The sequence below is a fragment of the Manihot esculenta genome, chromosome 15 (assembly GCF_001659605.2).
Source record: "Manihot esculenta cultivar AM560-2 chromosome 15, M.esculenta_v8, whole genome shotgun sequence".
Taxonomy (NCBI): Eukaryota; Viridiplantae; Streptophyta; class Magnoliopsida; order Malpighiales; family Euphorbiaceae; genus Manihot; species Manihot esculenta.
Window position 1 is genome coordinate 9,294,924 of NC_035175.2, and position 16,797 is coordinate 9,311,720.

Here is a 16,797-nt window from a genome sequence, read left to right on the forward strand (position 1 = left end):
TGGTCAGTGTGTACGTGGTGGTTATTACCAATCTCGGCAACAATACAATTCTTCATTTAATCTTAGACTTCTTGGTCCACGACCACCCATTGCTTCTGCTTATCAACCTCAGCAATACGTTCAATGTCAAATCTGTTTTGATTTTACTCACTCTACTCGCAAGTGTCTACTATTCCAGCATCAAAATCCATCACCCACACTAGATGCTTTCAAGAGGTCTTTTGCTGCATTGCACCTTCAAGAACCAGGACCATCATCTTGGTTTTCAGACATTGGAGTCTCTTCTCATATAACTAATAATCAAGGTATTCTTTCACAAAGTGATCCCTATCATGATTCTAATTCTATTATGTTTAGTAATGGATTGTCTCTTCCTATTTCTCATATAGGTCAGTCTCATTTGCTTCTTTCAAATAAATGGTTTTTGTTATGTAATGTTCTTGTTGTTCTGTCTTTAACAAATATTAGTAACAATTCCTGTTCTATTGAATTTGATCCTTATGATTTTTCTGTGAAGGACCTTCAGACACGGAAACCACTTCTCAGTTACATTAGTCCAGGAGACCTTTATGAGTTCCCTTCTGCATTTTTATCCTCTTCAGTTGGTTCTAGAAGTCTTCAAGCCATGTATAGTTTGCCTCTGCTATGGCATCGTTGTTTGGGTGATTCAATTCTACTGTTCTTTTAAAAGTTTTTCGCTTGAGTCCTATTTCTATTAATTTCAATAAATTGTCTTGTATTGTTTGTCCTTTAGGCAAGCATTCTCATTTGTCTTTTTCGTTTAGTCATGTACGAGCTACTGCTCCTTTTAATTTAATACATTCTGATGTTTGGACTTTACATGTAACTTACATGTAACTTCCTTTAGTGGCTTCAAATACTATGTGATTTTTATGGATGACTATTCTCGTTTTGTGTGGTTGTTTCCGCTTAAACAAAACAGTGAGGGTTTTTTTTTTATAATTTTGAGAGATTTTACAATTTTGTTACCAATTAGTTTAATTGATCAATTAAAACTTTGCAATGTGATGGTGTTGGCGAGTATTCAAGTAAAGATCTTCAGAATTTTGCTTCCAAGAAATGTAGTAAATTACAGTACTCTTGTCCCTATACTCCACAACAAAATGGAGCTGCTGAAAGATTGTGCTGTATCCTTGTTAATGTGGTTCGCACTTTGCTGGTTCAATCAAAGTTATCTTATGAGTTTTGGGTTGAGGCTATTCATACTTCTGAAACAGTCCAGCCAAACTAGCCCAAATAACTTTTGAACCCACTTTTCACTTGGTCCAAAACGGTTAACCTAAATTATTTAGTAGTTTTGTGCTAGCTATTATATACAATTCGAAATTACCGTATTCCGTTAATGTGGGACGATTTCTGTAACGATCCGGAAACCGGACCGCTACCGGCGCTAGGATTCAGGTCGACTTAAGGTCGCCGGAACCCGTAGCAAGCCTACTGTATACTCTGTGAACCTGTTAAATCTCATACATGATCATACATTTCCATAAAAATTTTGATCTTTTGCATTTACCAAGCTTGACCTGTGCATGCACTAACTCTGTGATCATAAAACCACATACTAGAGCTCTCATCATATGCTCTAGATGGGTCATCATCAAGTATCAAGCCTGGTTCTCATCATAAAATACAATAAGACATAATGAAATGATCATGCACACAAGGGATAACATACTCTAGGGCCAAGCACAATACTATCTCCATATACATTATATCATCTCTATACATTACATTATCTCTGTGTACAATACATCATGTTCACTACTCTATACTATTACATAAACCTTTACCCTTGCTGTTACTCTGTCTTCTCTCAGGCCCTGAAAACATGGGGGTAGGGAGAGGGGTGAGCTACTAGAGCCCAGTGAGCAGAACAATAAAAACATTTAATAAAACATGCTATCATGAAATGCATCATAGCACAAGTAAAGCACATCATGGATGGACTGACCCAAAAATCCCTCTGCTCTGTGCCCGGCCCTCAAAGGAGCTCCTCAGGACTTCTGTTACATACAATATACACTGTGCTCGACTCTCAAAGAGCTCCTCAGGATTTCTGTTACATGAAAATAATAATCAGAGGGCTAAAGGGTCTCCATGTTGTCCATCCCCATCGACAATAAACAATGCAATGCATCACCTTCGTGAACACTAATGCAATACACCCTAGTATAATATGGCATTTATGATGCATGAATCATGCTCAAAACTTTGCACTTATGTAAAAACACAGTTCAGTTCCACTCACCTCTAGCAACTGCTGGGCAGTCTCTGTATCTCTAACTCTGTGGGCCTCTTGGATTCCTCGAGTCCGTACCTACACAGGTGGACTCAAATGAGGGACCGAACATAGCTATAAACATCTCCCCAAAAACCCCCTAAAACATCATAAACATGCATGGAAAAATGGGCAAAGGAAGGCTGGACAGGGGACTTTCGGCGGCCGAACCCCTCTCTAGATCCGAAACTCATGCACTTTCGGCGGCACCTTCGGCGGCCGAAAGACCCTTTCAGATCCGAAAGTTCAACTTTCGGGGGCAAGGTTCGGGGGCTGAAGGACTTTCCAGAACCGAAAGTCACCCACCTTCGACGGCATGTTCGGCGGCCGAAACTCCCCTCCAGAGCCGAAAGTCCAAACTTTCGAGGGCGAGTTTAGGCGGCCAAAACAGCCTCCTCAAGGGGTTCGGCGGCCGAACCTGAGTTCGCCAAAAAGGCTGAACTCGAGTCAAACATGCATACTCAGCCTCCAAAACCAAACCAAACGCTCTCAACATGCAACCAACCTCTCATAACCATGCATATACCCTTATCCATGCATCTAAGAGCTTAAAAACTAGTTTAAACTCCACAAACATCATCAAAACATCAAGTATGGCATATGAGCAATATACCCTTTAAACCTCTAGATCCACTTAAACCATACCATAAAACTCCCTTAAACTCTTTAAAACATGCTTAACACATAAGGGGAGGTGAGGATCCATGCTTACCTCTTGAAGATCGAGAGGATCGATGGTCCTAACTCGGAGATGTGGAGGGAAATGATCCAAAATCTCCAAAACTCTCAATTTTGCCTTCTTTTGCTCAAAACTTCAAAAACACAAGTTAAAAACTCAATAAAGCTTGCATAATTTGAAGAACATGGTGAAAACAGCCAAAGGAGATCACAAACTCACCTTTGCACGAAAAGAGGGTGAAAACACACCCTATTCCGGTCAAAGGAGCTTTTATAGGTGGCCAACCGACTCCCCTTCGGCGGCCAAAACTGCATGCGAAACCATGCAATGTTCGGCGGCCGAACTTCTCTTTCGGCGGCTGAATCTGCAATTTGCCTCCTTGGTCTTCTCTTTTCAAAACTCAATTTTCTTGATTAAAAACATAAAAACCTATAAAAACATTTTGACAAACCTCTGTTTTACCCTTCTGGAAGGCTCCGACATTTGGGAAGTCCAGATTCCAACGGAGATTCCGCCGGAAAGTAGAAATTCCGGTGCCGGTGTCTAGCCGGGTATTACAATTTCCCACAAGCAGGCAGTTGTCCGTTACAACTTCTATGCATATCTATAACATTTTTTTCACTCCCACATTATTTTTAGTTTGTCCCTATAAAATGTTGAGAAAACAGCCTCCTTCATACTCTCACCTCCGTATTTTTTGTTGTTCCTGTTTTCCAAATTTATCTGCTCAAACCCCACACAAACTTGCTCCTTGTTCAGTTCATTGCATTTTCTTGGGTTACCTAACGAATTATAATGGTTACCATTGCTATGATCCTGTTATAAAATAGGTATTTTCAGACATGTTGTGTTTAATGAATTTGAGTTCCCTTATGGTTCTTAATCTGTTTCGCAAGACTCCAATCCTAAGCCAAATTCATTCACTACACTCCCTCCTTTTCCTCAACACTTTACTAATATTCAAAACCGAAGCCCAATCCCTAATTTTTCCATTTTTAATTCTCGTCTAAACATTACTGCCTTATCTCCTACAATCGTATCTCCTCCAACTCTCTCTCCTATAGTCAATTCTCAGTCCAATACTTCAAACCCCATTCCTCTTCAAATCGTTTTAGATCCTGAAAATATCAATAATACTTCTTCTCATCCTATTTTTAATACTTATCCTATGCTTAATCGTTCTAAAATATGTCACAGTAAACCCAAATACCCTCTTTTCTTTTCTGCGATTCATACCTCTGCTTCTTCAATATCACCCGAACCATATTCTTTTAAGGAAGCTGAAAAACATATTGAGTGGCGCCAAACCATGTCTCAGGAGTATGATGCACTTATAGCCAATGAAACCTAGAAATTGGTACTATGACCGGTTGACAAGTAATGTAATTGTTTTGAGATAAGTTTACAAAGTGAAATTAAGGTCTGATGGTACTTTAGAGCAGTATAAGGCTCGTCTAGTTGCCTACGGTTTTGCTTAAGCTGCTGGAATTGACTATAATGAAACATACAGTCCGGTTGTCAACTACAATTCGAACTGTGCTCTCTTTGGCTACTTCAAATGATTGGCACATTCATCAATTAGATGTTAAAAATGTATTTTTGCACGATTTTTTAAAGGAAGATGTTTATATGGCTCAACCAAAGGACTTTGTTCATCCAAGTTATCCGGATTACGTTTGTAAATTGACTAAGGCACTGTATGGTTTAAAACAGGCTCCAAGGACTTGGTTTGAGAGGTTTACTGCTTTTCTAAAAGTAATGGAGTTTCGGTGTAGTAGAGCTAATTCATCAATGTTTGTTTTGTGCTAAGATTCTAATATTGCTATCTTGTTATTGTATGTTGATGACATAATTTTGACCGCTTCTTCTTCTGCTTTGTTTTCGAAAATTATGTCTCAATAGAAGTCTAAATTTGCAATGAGTGATTTGGGTTTCCTGCACTATTTTCTTGGAATTCACATGGTTAAGAACAAGAGTGGATTATTTTGCTTGAGAGTGGATTATTTTTGCATCAAGCAAAATATGATGTGGATTTGCTTGTGTGAGCAGGGTTGAAATTTATACAAAATCCATGCTTACTACTTCTATTATTGATGAACCTTTGGGTGCATTTAAGGATAGTTTATTGATTGATGATTCAAAGCTTTCTCGGAGTTTAGTTGGTGCTCTTCATATTTAATCTTCACACGGCCAAATATTGCTTTCGCAGTAAATCAAGTTTGTCAGTTTATGCATTCTCCTCGCGAGGTTCATCTTAAGGCGGTTAAGCGGATACTCTGCTATATAAAAGGTATTGTTTCTTAAGGATTACAATTATTTAAATCGTCTACACCATCTCTCCTAACTTATTCAAATGCTGATTGGGCTAGTTGCCATGACACACGTTGTTCAACAACTAGTTTTTTTGTGTTTTTGGGAAAGAATTTAATTTCATGGTTTGCTACGGCTTCGCGTTCAAGTGCCAAAGCGGAATACCGAGCACTCACTGTTATTGAGTTGTGTTGGATTCAAAATTTACTCTAAGAATTGTCTGTGCTGTTGCAAGATCCTCCTTTAGTTTTATAAGATAATATTAGCACAACGTATATGGCAGCAAACCCAATTCAGCATGCTAGAACCAACATATTGAATTGGTTATTCACTTTGTTACGAAAAAGGTTATGGGAGAACTTTTGGTTAGTCATGTTTCAAGTTGATTTCTTTACTACAGGACTTTGTACATCACGATTTCAGTTGCTTCGAAGTAATTTCTGAGTTTACCCACACACAGATCGAGGGGATATTGAGATAATATCATACTTACGTTATCAAAATAGAATTAAAATTTTAAATATAAATTTATCAGTATAGAATTTATATTTTAAACTTTGTATTTATATTTATAACTGTATTTTAATCGATATAAATTACAGATAATACTTTTTCATAAATGTTTTCAAGATTTTATATATTAAACTTTTTATCATAAGATAATAAAGTTTCCCACTATATATTTTATTCATTTAATTTAATTATTTTTCTCCCCTAAGATTGAGGGTAGATATTAAATGATATGGCATGCATGTTTATAACATGCATGTCCAATTCTTTAATTAATATTAGGTTGGGGGCATAAATATAATTATTATTATTGAAGATCTTGTGTCCAATTAGTATTCTGTTATAACCCAGATGTAGCATGTAGCAATTAAAAAATTAAGACTTTAGCACACAAAGGTGGAAAATCTGTTGGAATTCTTTTTTATTAAGCTACCCAGAATTGGAATGATATACATTGTAACCATTGGAAAATACTCGATCAATTTTATATCTCATATGCCTAGATGAGAATGCTAATTGACATCTTTAATCTGAATTTTCATATGTTCCAAGTACGATTTTCCATTGAGCTTACGAGAGAAGAAATCTCTTATATATTCTTCCATCCCTGTTCTTCTAAACAATGGTGGGTTCTGTGGATTTATCAGAGCAGTTGCAGGCCCAATCTTTGCTTCAAGTTTCGGGTTGACGAAGAATGCAATGGAAATCCTTTCTTTCTCTGAATTCACAGCTACCCTGTGCTCGATGCTATGGTACAGTCCATTGCTCAAAATCTTTTACAAAAAATTAAGTAAAATAAAAAAAAATCAGTATATATATATGGAGGAATAATTTAAGTTAAAATAATGACGAACCTCAAGAATGTCTCCCGCATTTACAACAAGTGAACCTGGGAGGAAGCTCACAGGAATCCAAACCCCATCTTTTTTAACCTGAAGACCATCAACTCCATTAATCTGATTGAGGATTGTAATACCAGTTGCATCTGAGTGAGGAGTAATCCCTAGAACCAGCTCTGGCTGTGGACATGGAGGATAATATGTCATCCTCACTGACTGCAACCCATCATCAAACATCTCCTCCATTTCCTTTTTCTCTATCTTCAGGGCTTTCCCCACAAACCCAATAAGCTCCATGGACAGCTTTTGCAGTTCCAGTATGTAATTTTCCAAGTTGTTTCTGCTTACAGAACATTAATTCTTAATTAAAATAACATGATCTTTTTTGCTTAAGGTGTTTGAGAGAGAGAGAGAGAGGACCTCAGAGATGAAGGGAGCTCTGGGAGAAGATGAGGCTTTCTCCTAAGGATTGGGTTGGTTGTCATGTATAACATATCACCCCAATCAAATTTTCCTCCGACTCTGGCCGCAGTTCCAAACCCTTCAACATCGCCTGGCCTGATTTTGTATTTCATTTTCTCTTCTAAAGGAAGATTATAAAACTCTTCAATCTCCTGCTTCAGATTGTCCAGAAGTGAAGAACTAACTCCATGATTCACCAACTGTTTAAACCCACATGCATCTCACAGAAGTTAGATTAATACTCTTTGTTGGCTGTTCTATGTTATCTGAAACTCCAACATGAAAGAAAAGAATCTGGAGGCGGAGGATGATAGAGAAGCCTGGAAAGAGAGATGAGATTGAGCAAAAAAAAACAGAAAAAAAAAACCTGGAAGAGGCCCCATTCTTTGCAAGTAGAGTGCAACTTTTGGAGTTCTAATTCAGTGGTTCCTTCTGAAAGCAGGAGTTTGAAGTCAATAGTTGGAACTGGTGGAAAGCAATCAGAAATGAAGGTTTCAAGATGAGACTGAACGTAGCTTGGTGGGACTGAAAGGATAGGCTGTTTGATGAGCTCCTGAACTGGGAGGAAGTTCTCAAGAGTAGCAGGCTGTGCAGATGCCATCTTTGCCTGGAATTACTGGGTAGCTAGCTGCTTGCTTATTATAGAGCCCCAAAAAGTAGATAAGTACTTTGAGCTCATTAAAAAAACTAACTAATTAAATATATTCAAAAATAAAAATATTTAAAAATGGAATTACTGGGTAGCTAGCTTCTTCTAAACTTAATTACTATATTATTGTATGAGTAATTATTTAATACATTCCAAAGAGTCTGTACTATTCGCTCTCCTCTGGATGACTTTTTGAATTTTGGATTAGTTGTTTCTGATTGCAAGATGCTATGCGATCTCATGGTAACATTCATGTTCGTTGGGTACAACGTTCAGAAAATAGAGCCGCCCATTTATTAGCTAGAGAGTATATTCATCATGGTAGATTTAAGATTTGAATTGACATTCCTGATTGTCTCTTGAATTATTATTTTACAAGATAAATAAAGTTTTTCTTGATTTAAAAAAAAAAGTCTGTACTATTAAATTAATTATCTTGAGGATACATGTTAATAAGTTAATTACATTATTCAATGAGATTCAATAAATTATAAGCTCAATCATTCAATAAGATAACGTATTAAATCGAATTTATGATAAATTATAGAGTAAAATATCCATAAAGCAAGATTCTAAAATCTTTTACTCTTAAAAAAAAGAATACCCATTTAATTTCCTCGTGACAATTATTCAACAAAAGAAAAAGAAAAAAAAAAGTGTGTTGAGAATTGAGAATGCTTCTGATATTAGCCTCACGTTTGTTAAATTCATTTTTATATTCAACTTATTATAGTAATATATTAATAACATGCTAATAGAAGTATTCAATAAGCCACTTATACTAATATAAACAAACACTTGCTTAGTTTTTATATAATAATAATAATAAAACAAAGTAAGGTTGGTTGACAATACACAATCTACAGTAATTTGAACAACAGAACCTCGTTTCTGATTTTTTTTTTTTTAATATTTTTCTAGTTAAAAAAAAAAAAAAAACAAAAGTCAGTGAGTCGACTACCAACTATTCTTTTGGAAGGTGCGAGTGGTTCGTCTGAAGTGCACCTCCATTACCATCTTTTTATGGATGGGTTGAAGTCATCTTTAATCCAAAGGTGTCTGCATGAAGTTTCCAATGGTTTGCATGTACTTATTCCTTTAGTTTTTGCTCTATCTTATTCTGTTAGTTTGGTTTTTGGTCTAGATTTATTCATGTTCCTTTTTTTCTCCAGTATGTTTGTTATGGCTTGCATAAGCTATTAATGAGAGAAAATTTGTTTTTCAACCTCAACAGCGTGGCCAAGCTCAGGCAACCAGAGGAATGAGAGAAGCTGTGCTGATGGATGCTTTTTTCAGATCTTCTTCGGGTCCTAACCATGGATCGGATTTTTAAGGTTCCATGTTGGGCTGTAGTTATATATTTTATTTTTGTACAGGCCTCTAAAAATTTGGTTTACCTCCTTATTCCCTGCTTTGCTTATTATGAAATTTATCTTTTGACAAAAAAATTTGAACTAACATTTAATTATTAATAGACAAAAAGAGCATGTTACTAACTCCTAAGAAAATTGTATCACCTCCACGGTCTCTTGCCGTTTGTGCATAGTTAGATTTTATTTGATAAATTAGTATATGCAGGGCGAAATTTTTATAGAATCTAGAGGTGTTATTATCGTTGTTGGTGGGTGAAGGAGATAGGCTCTTTCTTGATTTTATCAATAGTTGTAAGTAGCTGCAAAAGGATGGTGGAATAAGCGTGGGAGATTTCGGCTCATAGCAATCATTCCATGATCACATCCAGTTCAACACGTGGGTTCAGCAAAGTAATCAGCTCAGCTCCCGGCGAAGCCTTCTTTTCAACGTTTGGTACCAGCCTTGAGTTTGCCAATGAGGATACTCATCGAGCTAGCAGTGCTCCTTGAAGCACAAGAAGACAGACCTGAACGCCATAAGCATGCAGTGGCATTGAAGTCTAGTATGCAGTGAAGGAGCTTTGGACAAATCTGTTTCACAAGCCCCTCACTTGTTGCCCATTGATATATACCAGCATTCCAGAGGCTACGGTGAAGATTCATGGGCTGGCTCCTGGGAAAGGGAACTCCAGTTGATTCTTCATTTTTCATATACTCTAATAGGGATGTTGTCATATCTTTTTTTTTTTTCCCCAAAGATAATTCATTGATGAGAAAATGCTTGATAGCTCGATGCAAGAAACAGCAATATCATGCGTTGGATTCCTAACTCCAATCAAATTGTTTTGGGGTCATCCAAGAGCTGCATTTTATCTTCCGACTCAGGTCCAATAATAGCCCAACATCTTTTTCCTTTAGTTTTGGCCCATAATTTTAACTAAAGAGCCTGTAGGCCTAGTAGCCTTCAATCACTTTTCTCTCCCTGCATGGGCTGCTCAATCCTCTTCTCTCGTGCGTCATCCACGCCGCAACTTCTAAATTAAGGCTTCTCCAGTCAGCCTAGTCCTTTCTCTCTCTACTCTGCAACTTTGCAACTTCGTTTTCAGCCAGTATTTCGATGAAGAGAAACAGAGCGTCAGCGACGTCCACTTGATTTTTAATTAATTTATACATATAAAATTATCATGGATAAAATTAAAATGCCCTTGAGTTGTACTTTTGAGTCATAAATGAGCAGATCTAAAACCGAAAAAAAAAGAAAAATTCTTTTTTAAGGTTGCTGAACCAGAGCAACAGAGCACATAATTTGGCAGCTGAACCAGAGCACATCTCCAACTGGATGAACTGGCAAAGAATATTACTCTCCCCATTCCCCCAGGGGAACAATTAAAAACCAAGAATCTGGGTTCTTCAGGCTTGCCTTGAGAATGAAGCATGATCTACTTTACAGCCCCACAGGAGCCTTTAGAACCAACAGCCTTAACAAGCAAAGAACCTGAAGCTGGCTCCTTCATGCAATGCCATTTATAAGACCCATCCCCTGCCACAGAACTACATGTACCTCATAATTAGCCTTTCCTGCATTACACCTTTTCATTCCCTCTTTCCGCAGCTTTTTCATCATTAACCATACCCTCTAGTACAAAAAAAAAAAAAAAAACAATGGCCAATAGCCAGCTGAAGCCTGTTGCTTCTCTGCTTCTGGTCTTGAATTTCTGCATGTATGTCATAATCTTAGGCATTGGCGGTTGGGCTGTGAATAGAGCTATTGATCATGGTTTCATTATAGGTAAATCAATACCAAGTTGCTTGGAAGATTTCAAAATCTTAAATGTTTTTATTCGTGAATGTGATGCCGTGAACGATCCTGCAGGACCTGGACTTGACCTTCCCGCACATTTCTCACCTATTTACTTCCCTATGGGAAATGCTGCCACCGGATTCTTTGTTACATTTGCTTTGATCGCCGGAGTTGTTGGTGCTGCTTCAGCTTTAGCAGGTCTTAATCATATCCGTTCTTGGAATGCTGATAGCTTGCCTGCTGCTGCCTCAGTTGCCACCATTGCTTGGACTCTCACTCTTCTTGCCATGGGGTAACAAATTTCTGAAGATGGAAACTTCAGTTTTGTTTAACATAATCTTTTCACTAACTTGTAGAAGTATTTGTACAGGTTTGGCTGCAAAGAGATTGAACTCCATCTCAGGAACGCCCGTCTGGTAAGAATGAAGGGCAACCTTGTTTTGACTCCCAAGTTTATTACAAGATTCACCTGCACGTCCTATGTAATTCACACAAATTTTGACAAAAAACTGATCTCTTTCTGCAGAGAACCATGGAAGCATTTCTTATAATCCTTTCAGCTACACAGCTTCTGTACATAGCAGCCATTCATGGTGCCTCAGCAATCAGGAGAACTTGAAAGTTTGAGTCACCTGATGTATGTTTCCTCGTGTAGGCAATTTTTTTTTCTTTTTTTCCTTTTTTCATTGGTTTGGTCTGGTTGGATTTGTATTAATCATCTAATAAAATAGAATTTGCGAGCAACAACTCTATTCTAACGTGCCCTTGTTGTGTCATCAGTTCTTAATCCATTGCATGCTTCATAATTTAATAAATCCACCTAGCATTTTATTAATGGATAAACACAATTCAAAGAACATGAAAACACCAACCAAACTGGGCATAATTAACCTGAATGCTTTTTTTGTATTCTCAAACAAGCTTGAAGAACTTTTAAAGGCAACTATCTTGAAGCAAACCATTTAACCAATATGCTATTACCACTTATCCAACCATACAAATCTACGCATTTATGTACCAACGAGATCATCAACAATGACTACTTGGTCAATAAATGAATTATTAAATCAAGTAACAGATCAGAGTCATTAGACCTCATCAAAACATAGTATAAACTACAACCATCTCCTGCCCATTTGTAAGGATTATGCTCAAGCCTATTTTCACGGATACTCAACCCAGTCGAATCCTAATAAAACGATTTTTTTCAAATAAAGTTGGGCAGATTTATGTTTAATTTTTATTTGTATCATGGGTTCAAGTAGAGCTTGAGTTTAAATATGAATACCCATTAGCCAAACCCGTTTATATATTCTTATATCGGTATTCTAGATTATTTATCCAATGGATTTCTCAAAAAGAAAAAAGAAGTTGCAATATAGTCAGTCCCCGAAAAGAAGGTGCAATAGTCATTCCACAAACTCAACTGATGCTATATGCAATAATCAAGAGGACATTGATCTCATGCTAAAAGTATTAGTTTTGAAGTCTAGCATTCGCCTGAAATGCAAAATGAAATAAGTAGAACACTCTGTCTAATGAAATAAGTAGAATACACTGCCTATTAACACATAGAAAATTCAATAGAATGGAATAAAGCTCGGTAAACTAGTTGCCTACCAATAATAACTCTATCGCTATTTGCAGTGTATAATAACTGTTTGTCTATCTAGGTTTCTTGCCAATTATTCTTTGGGAAAACTTCTCGACAAGACTCCATGCATGCTGAGCACTTAAAACTTCTATTAGCCAAAACCTTGTAAATTTTCATTACCTTAGCAGGCCATTGGAGTACCAACTGCTCTGTTTCTGCATCAAAAGCATATCGATAGAGGGTGTTACACATGATTCAATCCAAATGATTTCTTTTTAGATATATCACATAAAAAGCTTGGAGAAAATTAATTCACAGCACACATTACATGAAAAAAGAACACAGGACCAATTAGCTTTAGCTCATTGGTATTGGAGTTATCTCTAGAGTCGAGAGATCTCAAATTCGAATCGCCAGCTGGAGCCAATTATACCAAAAAGAAAAAAAAAAAAGAACACAGGCAATATGGAAAAACATAGTATGAGAAGAGGATGAAAAGATATCAGTACTGGAGCATTGTCGCTCATTGTTCCCCTATGTCCTATGCAAATAATGAAAATCCAAAACATTATTTTCCCTTTAGACCTCAGATTATTTGAAGCAAATTTAAGCAATATAAATAGAAAAGCAAAGAGGAGTTCGCTTATTCAATAAATCAAAAAGGAGAAAAAAAATAGGAAAAATATTAATTGGGAAAGGTGCACAATAGAGTATATGGTCACAGTGGCCCTCAACATCATTTTGGTACTGACCAGGCAGCCCATACAACACTGCCACGACAGAACAAGGATTGAGTTGAGGTGGTGGAAACAAGTGCCATGGTGGAACAAGGCCAAAGTTGCTTCAGTACCATAACATCTTATGATGATCTGTAAACAATCATGAAACTTCATTGATGATTTGCAAGATTAAGATTATTAAGCATTTGAATAACAACCAAGCAGGTGGTACGTGAAAATTAAATTCTTGCATCTTAACAGGGTACAAAAAGACAAGTTTCAACCAATTGCACTTGAATAGTAACATTATCTCACCCTTAGGTCTCAACCAATCAAGTTATTCAAAAAACGAAAGGCTGGTTTTGATGCATGTTGATGGATAATCCTAACCTGACACTATCTGTTGGATACAGTGAAAACTTCAAACAAACCACAGCAACTCATCCACGAGGTTCTCTGTGATACTTGTGGAGCTGGAGGTACAAGAGGCTGCACACCAATTCAGGGAAGCCGAAAAGTTACATGTTGAAACTACAATATGAACTATGAAAAATTATGACATAAAGAGAACCAGAGTAAGGGGAAGGGCAATACCTGGCTTTCAGTATACCTGGAAATCTCAGTATCTTTGGCTTTATCTGCATCATTACTAGTTTCAGAAGTGTAATTACCTGATGATTTTGACATCTTAGTCGTAGGCTCATTTGCAATTACAGTACCATTTGAATTCCCAGAGTCGTTGACATTTTCTGCATAAAGGCTAGTTTCAGCACTATAAGCACCTGACAATGTCAATGTCTTATACTCATTTCCATTTGCAGTGGAACAAATGACATCTGTTGATGGCCCAACATTTTTATCCAATACAGGGAAGAAGTTATCCTTATTTTTCTCAGGAACCAAAGCAGATACAACATCACTGGATTGCAGCAGGAATTTGTCCTCATTTTCCTTCAATCCCAGTTCGACAACATCCAGAACCTCTGAATTCTCAACTTCAGCACCTTCCATCACATGTTTTGCCACCTCATACATAGGCAGCACAGGTGTAACCAAACCAGTAGGTACGGTTTTTGCAACTAAATTGCCAGCTGCTTCCTCAAGTGTTTGTCCAATTTCAAAAATCTGTGTCACCTCTTCAGGAAATGCCTTCTCCACATTACTTGAAGCTGAATTGGCTTCCTCCTTCCATTTTATGTCAAAAACTCGAGACTCACCATCAGAACTATTGCTAGAGCTTTTGTCATCTCCATCATGTGAATCCTTTGCAGACTCAACATGTTCCACGCTAATGTCTTTACTCTCCATATACTGCTCAGGATTTAGTTCTCTCTCAATTGTAACAGCAGTATTATCCTCTACTCCAACTTTTTGGCTTCCTTCTGCATCTTTAGTGACTCCCTCAACAGGTGTGCATCCAGAAGCAAACGACGAGTCTTTCTTGTCAGATTCTTCATTCTCCTCATTAAATGGATTCTGCTCACTATGGTGTTCCTGTGATGCAGGGGAACCAACCTCACCACCATCGCTCTCATCCTGGCTTTTTGGATCATCATTTCCTAATTAAAAACACAAACAACTCAATAAAAATTCATGAAGGAAAAGAGTCTCAACCAACTCCTAAGATCAGAAACTAAGAAATTCAAAGTATATGTCTAAATATTTATCTTGAGAAGTAAAGGCATTACGTAAAAAAAAAAACTCAAGAAAAAAGTCCCTTCAGGATATGGAGATAACCAATATCCAATAACTCAAATTATCACTAGGCCAGGGTTGAAAACGCGGTGCAGTAAAAGATAGTTAAGATGATTAAACACTAATAATCAGAGTCACAATCACAATCGCGCGTGAAAAGGGGAGTGGGTCATTTCTCGCTCAAAACTACCCATAGACCAAAAGAAATTCTCATGATTATAATCAAATCAAGCAACATAAGGACTCAAGAACATGTTTTCAACCCAGATTCCCAAAAATCAACAATCATCCGTCAGGCCTAACTGATAATAATTATAATAATAATAAAAGCAAAGCTACCATAAAAATCGTAATAAAATCACCAAAACAAGGGATATCAGCAAATACCCATTGGTAAGAATAAGAAAGCAAAGCAAATGAAATCTATCCAACTAAAAGGAACCTAATGAAACGCAAGGAGAACAGGGTCCTTGAAAAATAGCCATTACCTCAGATTCACAGAACACTAAAACAAACGTCTAAAAGAAAAACTAATTGAGTGAATAATTAAGTGACAGATTGGCAAGTATAGAATTGCTGCAATGGATTGCTTTACACCCAAAAAGAAAAAGTAAAGGTCTTTAAACTACTACCTCGAGGGCTACTATTGTCGACAGAAGAAGAATTGTTGGACTGCTGTTCCTTCTTTTTCTTAGCTGCTTTTCTCTTCTTTGCACCTGATGGCATGATTGATCGTCCCCTTCCTCTGTTCTCGTGGGGCAACAAGCGAAGAAAAAATTATGCCCAGATCGTGGGATGTCCCCTAACCTCCAGTCACCCTCTCCGTAAAAGTTCAAATTTGGTACAAATACAGTTAGGGATGAGGACTGAGAATCTGTCTTGCTGGATTAAAGTAGCTGTGTTATGGTTTGGTTTTGTTTTGTTGTGGGTAGAGATGAAGATAATCAAATAGAAAGAGCTTAAGAGTATGATTGCATTGAAGGCAAGTGTGCTTGAGTGTATGGGCATTTATTCAAAATTCAAATGAATGAATGTTTATATGAAATAAAAAAATCAAAAAGGGTTGGAGTTATCATGGGGAGATAGGGTGGGGCACAGGTTAATCCTGTTTGTTTTTAATTTTGATAGTTGAAGTGGGTGGTCTATATTTTGCCATGTTAATAAGTTATATCTTCCCTTTTCTTTTTTTCCCTGTTCTAGTTTCAATATTCACTGAATGAATACTGCTTCTTTCTTGTTGTAATCAATGACTTCAAACTCTTCTTTATTAAATGAAAGTAGGATTATTTTTATCTAGTGAATAGAATTTAATTTTAGTGTGGTAGATTGAAAATAATGGCAACCGTCAAAATTATACTTAAATTTGTGTAAAGAAATAAAATTTACAATTATTTTTTCATTGATAAATCAAATATAATTAAAAATTATAAAAATTTTATATTTCCTTTTATAATATATCATTCATTCCTATTATTTTATTATTAAGTTGTCTTTTAAATTAATAAATTTTGTTATATATAATATAAAAACTTATGAATAAATTATCAACTCAAAGGAAAAATAGGTATAATTTGGGACTAAAAGAAAAAGTATATTTATTTTTATAAAAGAAATAATTTTACTAGTTTATTGTTTTTGTAGATTTGAGATTAATCTTCCATATACTTTTTACTGAAGATTCTTTATTGTATTGCTGTTATATCTATTTTGGTTAAGCCTGCTATTAATGAGATTTTATTAAAATCCATAATTAATGTGAAGATTCAACATATTATTTTTTAATTAGGAGATGACAAGAGTCTCGGTCTAAATGATTCTTCCGGTAATTTTTATTAATGCAATTGAAACGTTATTGGGCCTTCATTATGTTTGCCAGTTTGATGCTTTT

General features: G+C 36.5%; 3 protein-coding genes across 9 annotated transcripts; 1 reads left to right on the forward strand and 2 right to left on the reverse strand.

The window, feature by feature from the left end:
• Positions 1 to 6,195: 6,195 nt before the first annotated feature.
• On the reverse strand, positions 6,196 to 7,763 carry LOC110602572 (protein SRG1). Its single transcript, XM_021740122.2, has 4 exons — positions 7,467 to 7,763; positions 7,058 to 7,299; positions 6,653 to 6,977; positions 6,196 to 6,571 (listed from the first exon to the last, which is right to left on the reverse strand). The coding sequence occupies exons 1-4, from the start codon at positions 7,698 to 7,700 to the stop codon at positions 6,311 to 6,313; spliced, it is 1,062 nt and encodes a 353-aa protein (XP_021595814.1). The 5' UTR covers positions 7,701 to 7,763; the 3' UTR covers positions 6,196 to 6,310.
• A 2,606-nt stretch (positions 7,764 to 10,369) lies between these two features.
• Positions 10,370 to 11,648, forward strand: LOC110601664 (membrane protein PM19L). Of its 4 annotated transcripts, XM_021738889.2 has the most exons (4): positions 10,370 to 10,889; positions 10,974 to 11,193; positions 11,272 to 11,317; positions 11,428 to 11,648. In XM_021738889.2, the coding sequence occupies exons 1-4, from the start codon at positions 10,763 to 10,765 to the stop codon at positions 11,518 to 11,520; spliced, it is 486 nt and encodes a 161-aa protein (XP_021594581.1). In that variant the 5' UTR covers positions 10,370 to 10,762; the 3' UTR covers positions 11,521 to 11,648. The 4 variants fall into 4 exon arrangements, with proteins under 4 accessions (XP_021594581.1, XP_021594579.1, XP_021594580.1 ...); XM_021738887.2 differs by having other exon boundaries at positions 10,370 to 11,193; XM_021738888.2 differs by having other exon boundaries at positions 11,272 to 11,648.
• A 645-nt stretch (positions 11,649 to 12,293) lies between these two features.
• On the reverse strand, positions 12,294 to 15,940 carry LOC110601663 (dentin sialophosphoprotein). Of its 4 annotated transcripts, XR_002485858.2 has the most exons (5): positions 15,539 to 15,940; positions 13,809 to 14,773; positions 13,605 to 13,703; positions 13,248 to 13,364; positions 12,294 to 12,710 (listed from the first exon to the last, which is right to left on the reverse strand). XR_002485858.2 is itself a non-coding variant. In XM_021738882.2 (4 exons), the coding sequence occupies exons 1-3, from the start codon at positions 15,633 to 15,635 to the stop codon at positions 13,611 to 13,613; spliced, it is 1,155 nt and encodes a 384-aa protein (XP_021594574.1). In that variant the 5' UTR covers positions 15,636 to 15,940; the 3' UTR covers positions 12,294 to 12,710; positions 13,605 to 13,610. The 4 variants fall into 4 exon arrangements, 3 of the variants coding, with proteins under 3 accessions (XP_021594574.1, XP_021594576.1, XP_021594575.1); XM_021738882.2 differs by lacking the exon at positions 13,248 to 13,364; XM_021738884.2 differs by lacking the exon at positions 13,248 to 13,364 and having other exon boundaries at positions 15,542 to 15,938.
• Between the last annotated feature and the right edge of the window lie 857 nt (positions 15,941 to 16,797).

What these genes read in the sequence shown, in the direction of transcription:
- LOC110601664 (XM_021738886.2), top strand. Translation starts at nt 10,763, where the DNA reads ATGGCCAATAGCCAGCTGAAGCCTGTTGCTTCTCTGCTTCTGGTCTTG. An exon ending in CTCACTCTTCTTGCCATGGG is followed by an intron (nt 11,194 to 11,271) that starts GTAACAAATTTC and finishes GTATTTGTACAG; the next exon opens with GTTTGGCTGCAAAGAGATTG.
- LOC110602572 (XM_021740122.2), bottom strand. Translation starts at nt 7,700, where the DNA reads ATGGCATCTGCACAGCCTGCTACTCTTGAGAACTTCCTCCCAGTTCAG. An exon ending in GAGCTCCCTTCATCTCTGAG is followed by an intron (nt 6,978 to 7,057) that starts GTCCTCTCTCTC and finishes TTCTGTAAGCAG; the next exon opens with AAACAACTTGGAAAATTACA. An exon ending in ATGCGGGAGACATTCTTGAG is followed by an intron (nt 6,572 to 6,652) that starts GTTCGTCATTAT and finishes TTTTTGTAAAAG; the next exon opens with ATTTTGAGCAATGGACTGTA.
- LOC110601663 (XM_021738882.2), bottom strand. Translation starts at nt 15,635, where the DNA reads ATGCCATCAGGTGCAAAGAAGAGAAAAGCAGCTAAGAAAAAGAAGGAA. An exon ending in CAATAGTAGCCCTCGAGGTA is followed by an intron (nt 14,774 to 15,538) that starts GTAGTTTAAAGA and finishes GTTTTTAATTAG; the next exon opens with GAAATGATGATCCAAAAAGC. An exon ending in CCAGGTATACTGAAAGCCAG is followed by an intron (nt 13,704 to 13,808) that starts GTATTGCCCTTC and finishes ATTGGTGTGCAG; the next exon opens with CCTCTTGTACCTCCAGCTCC.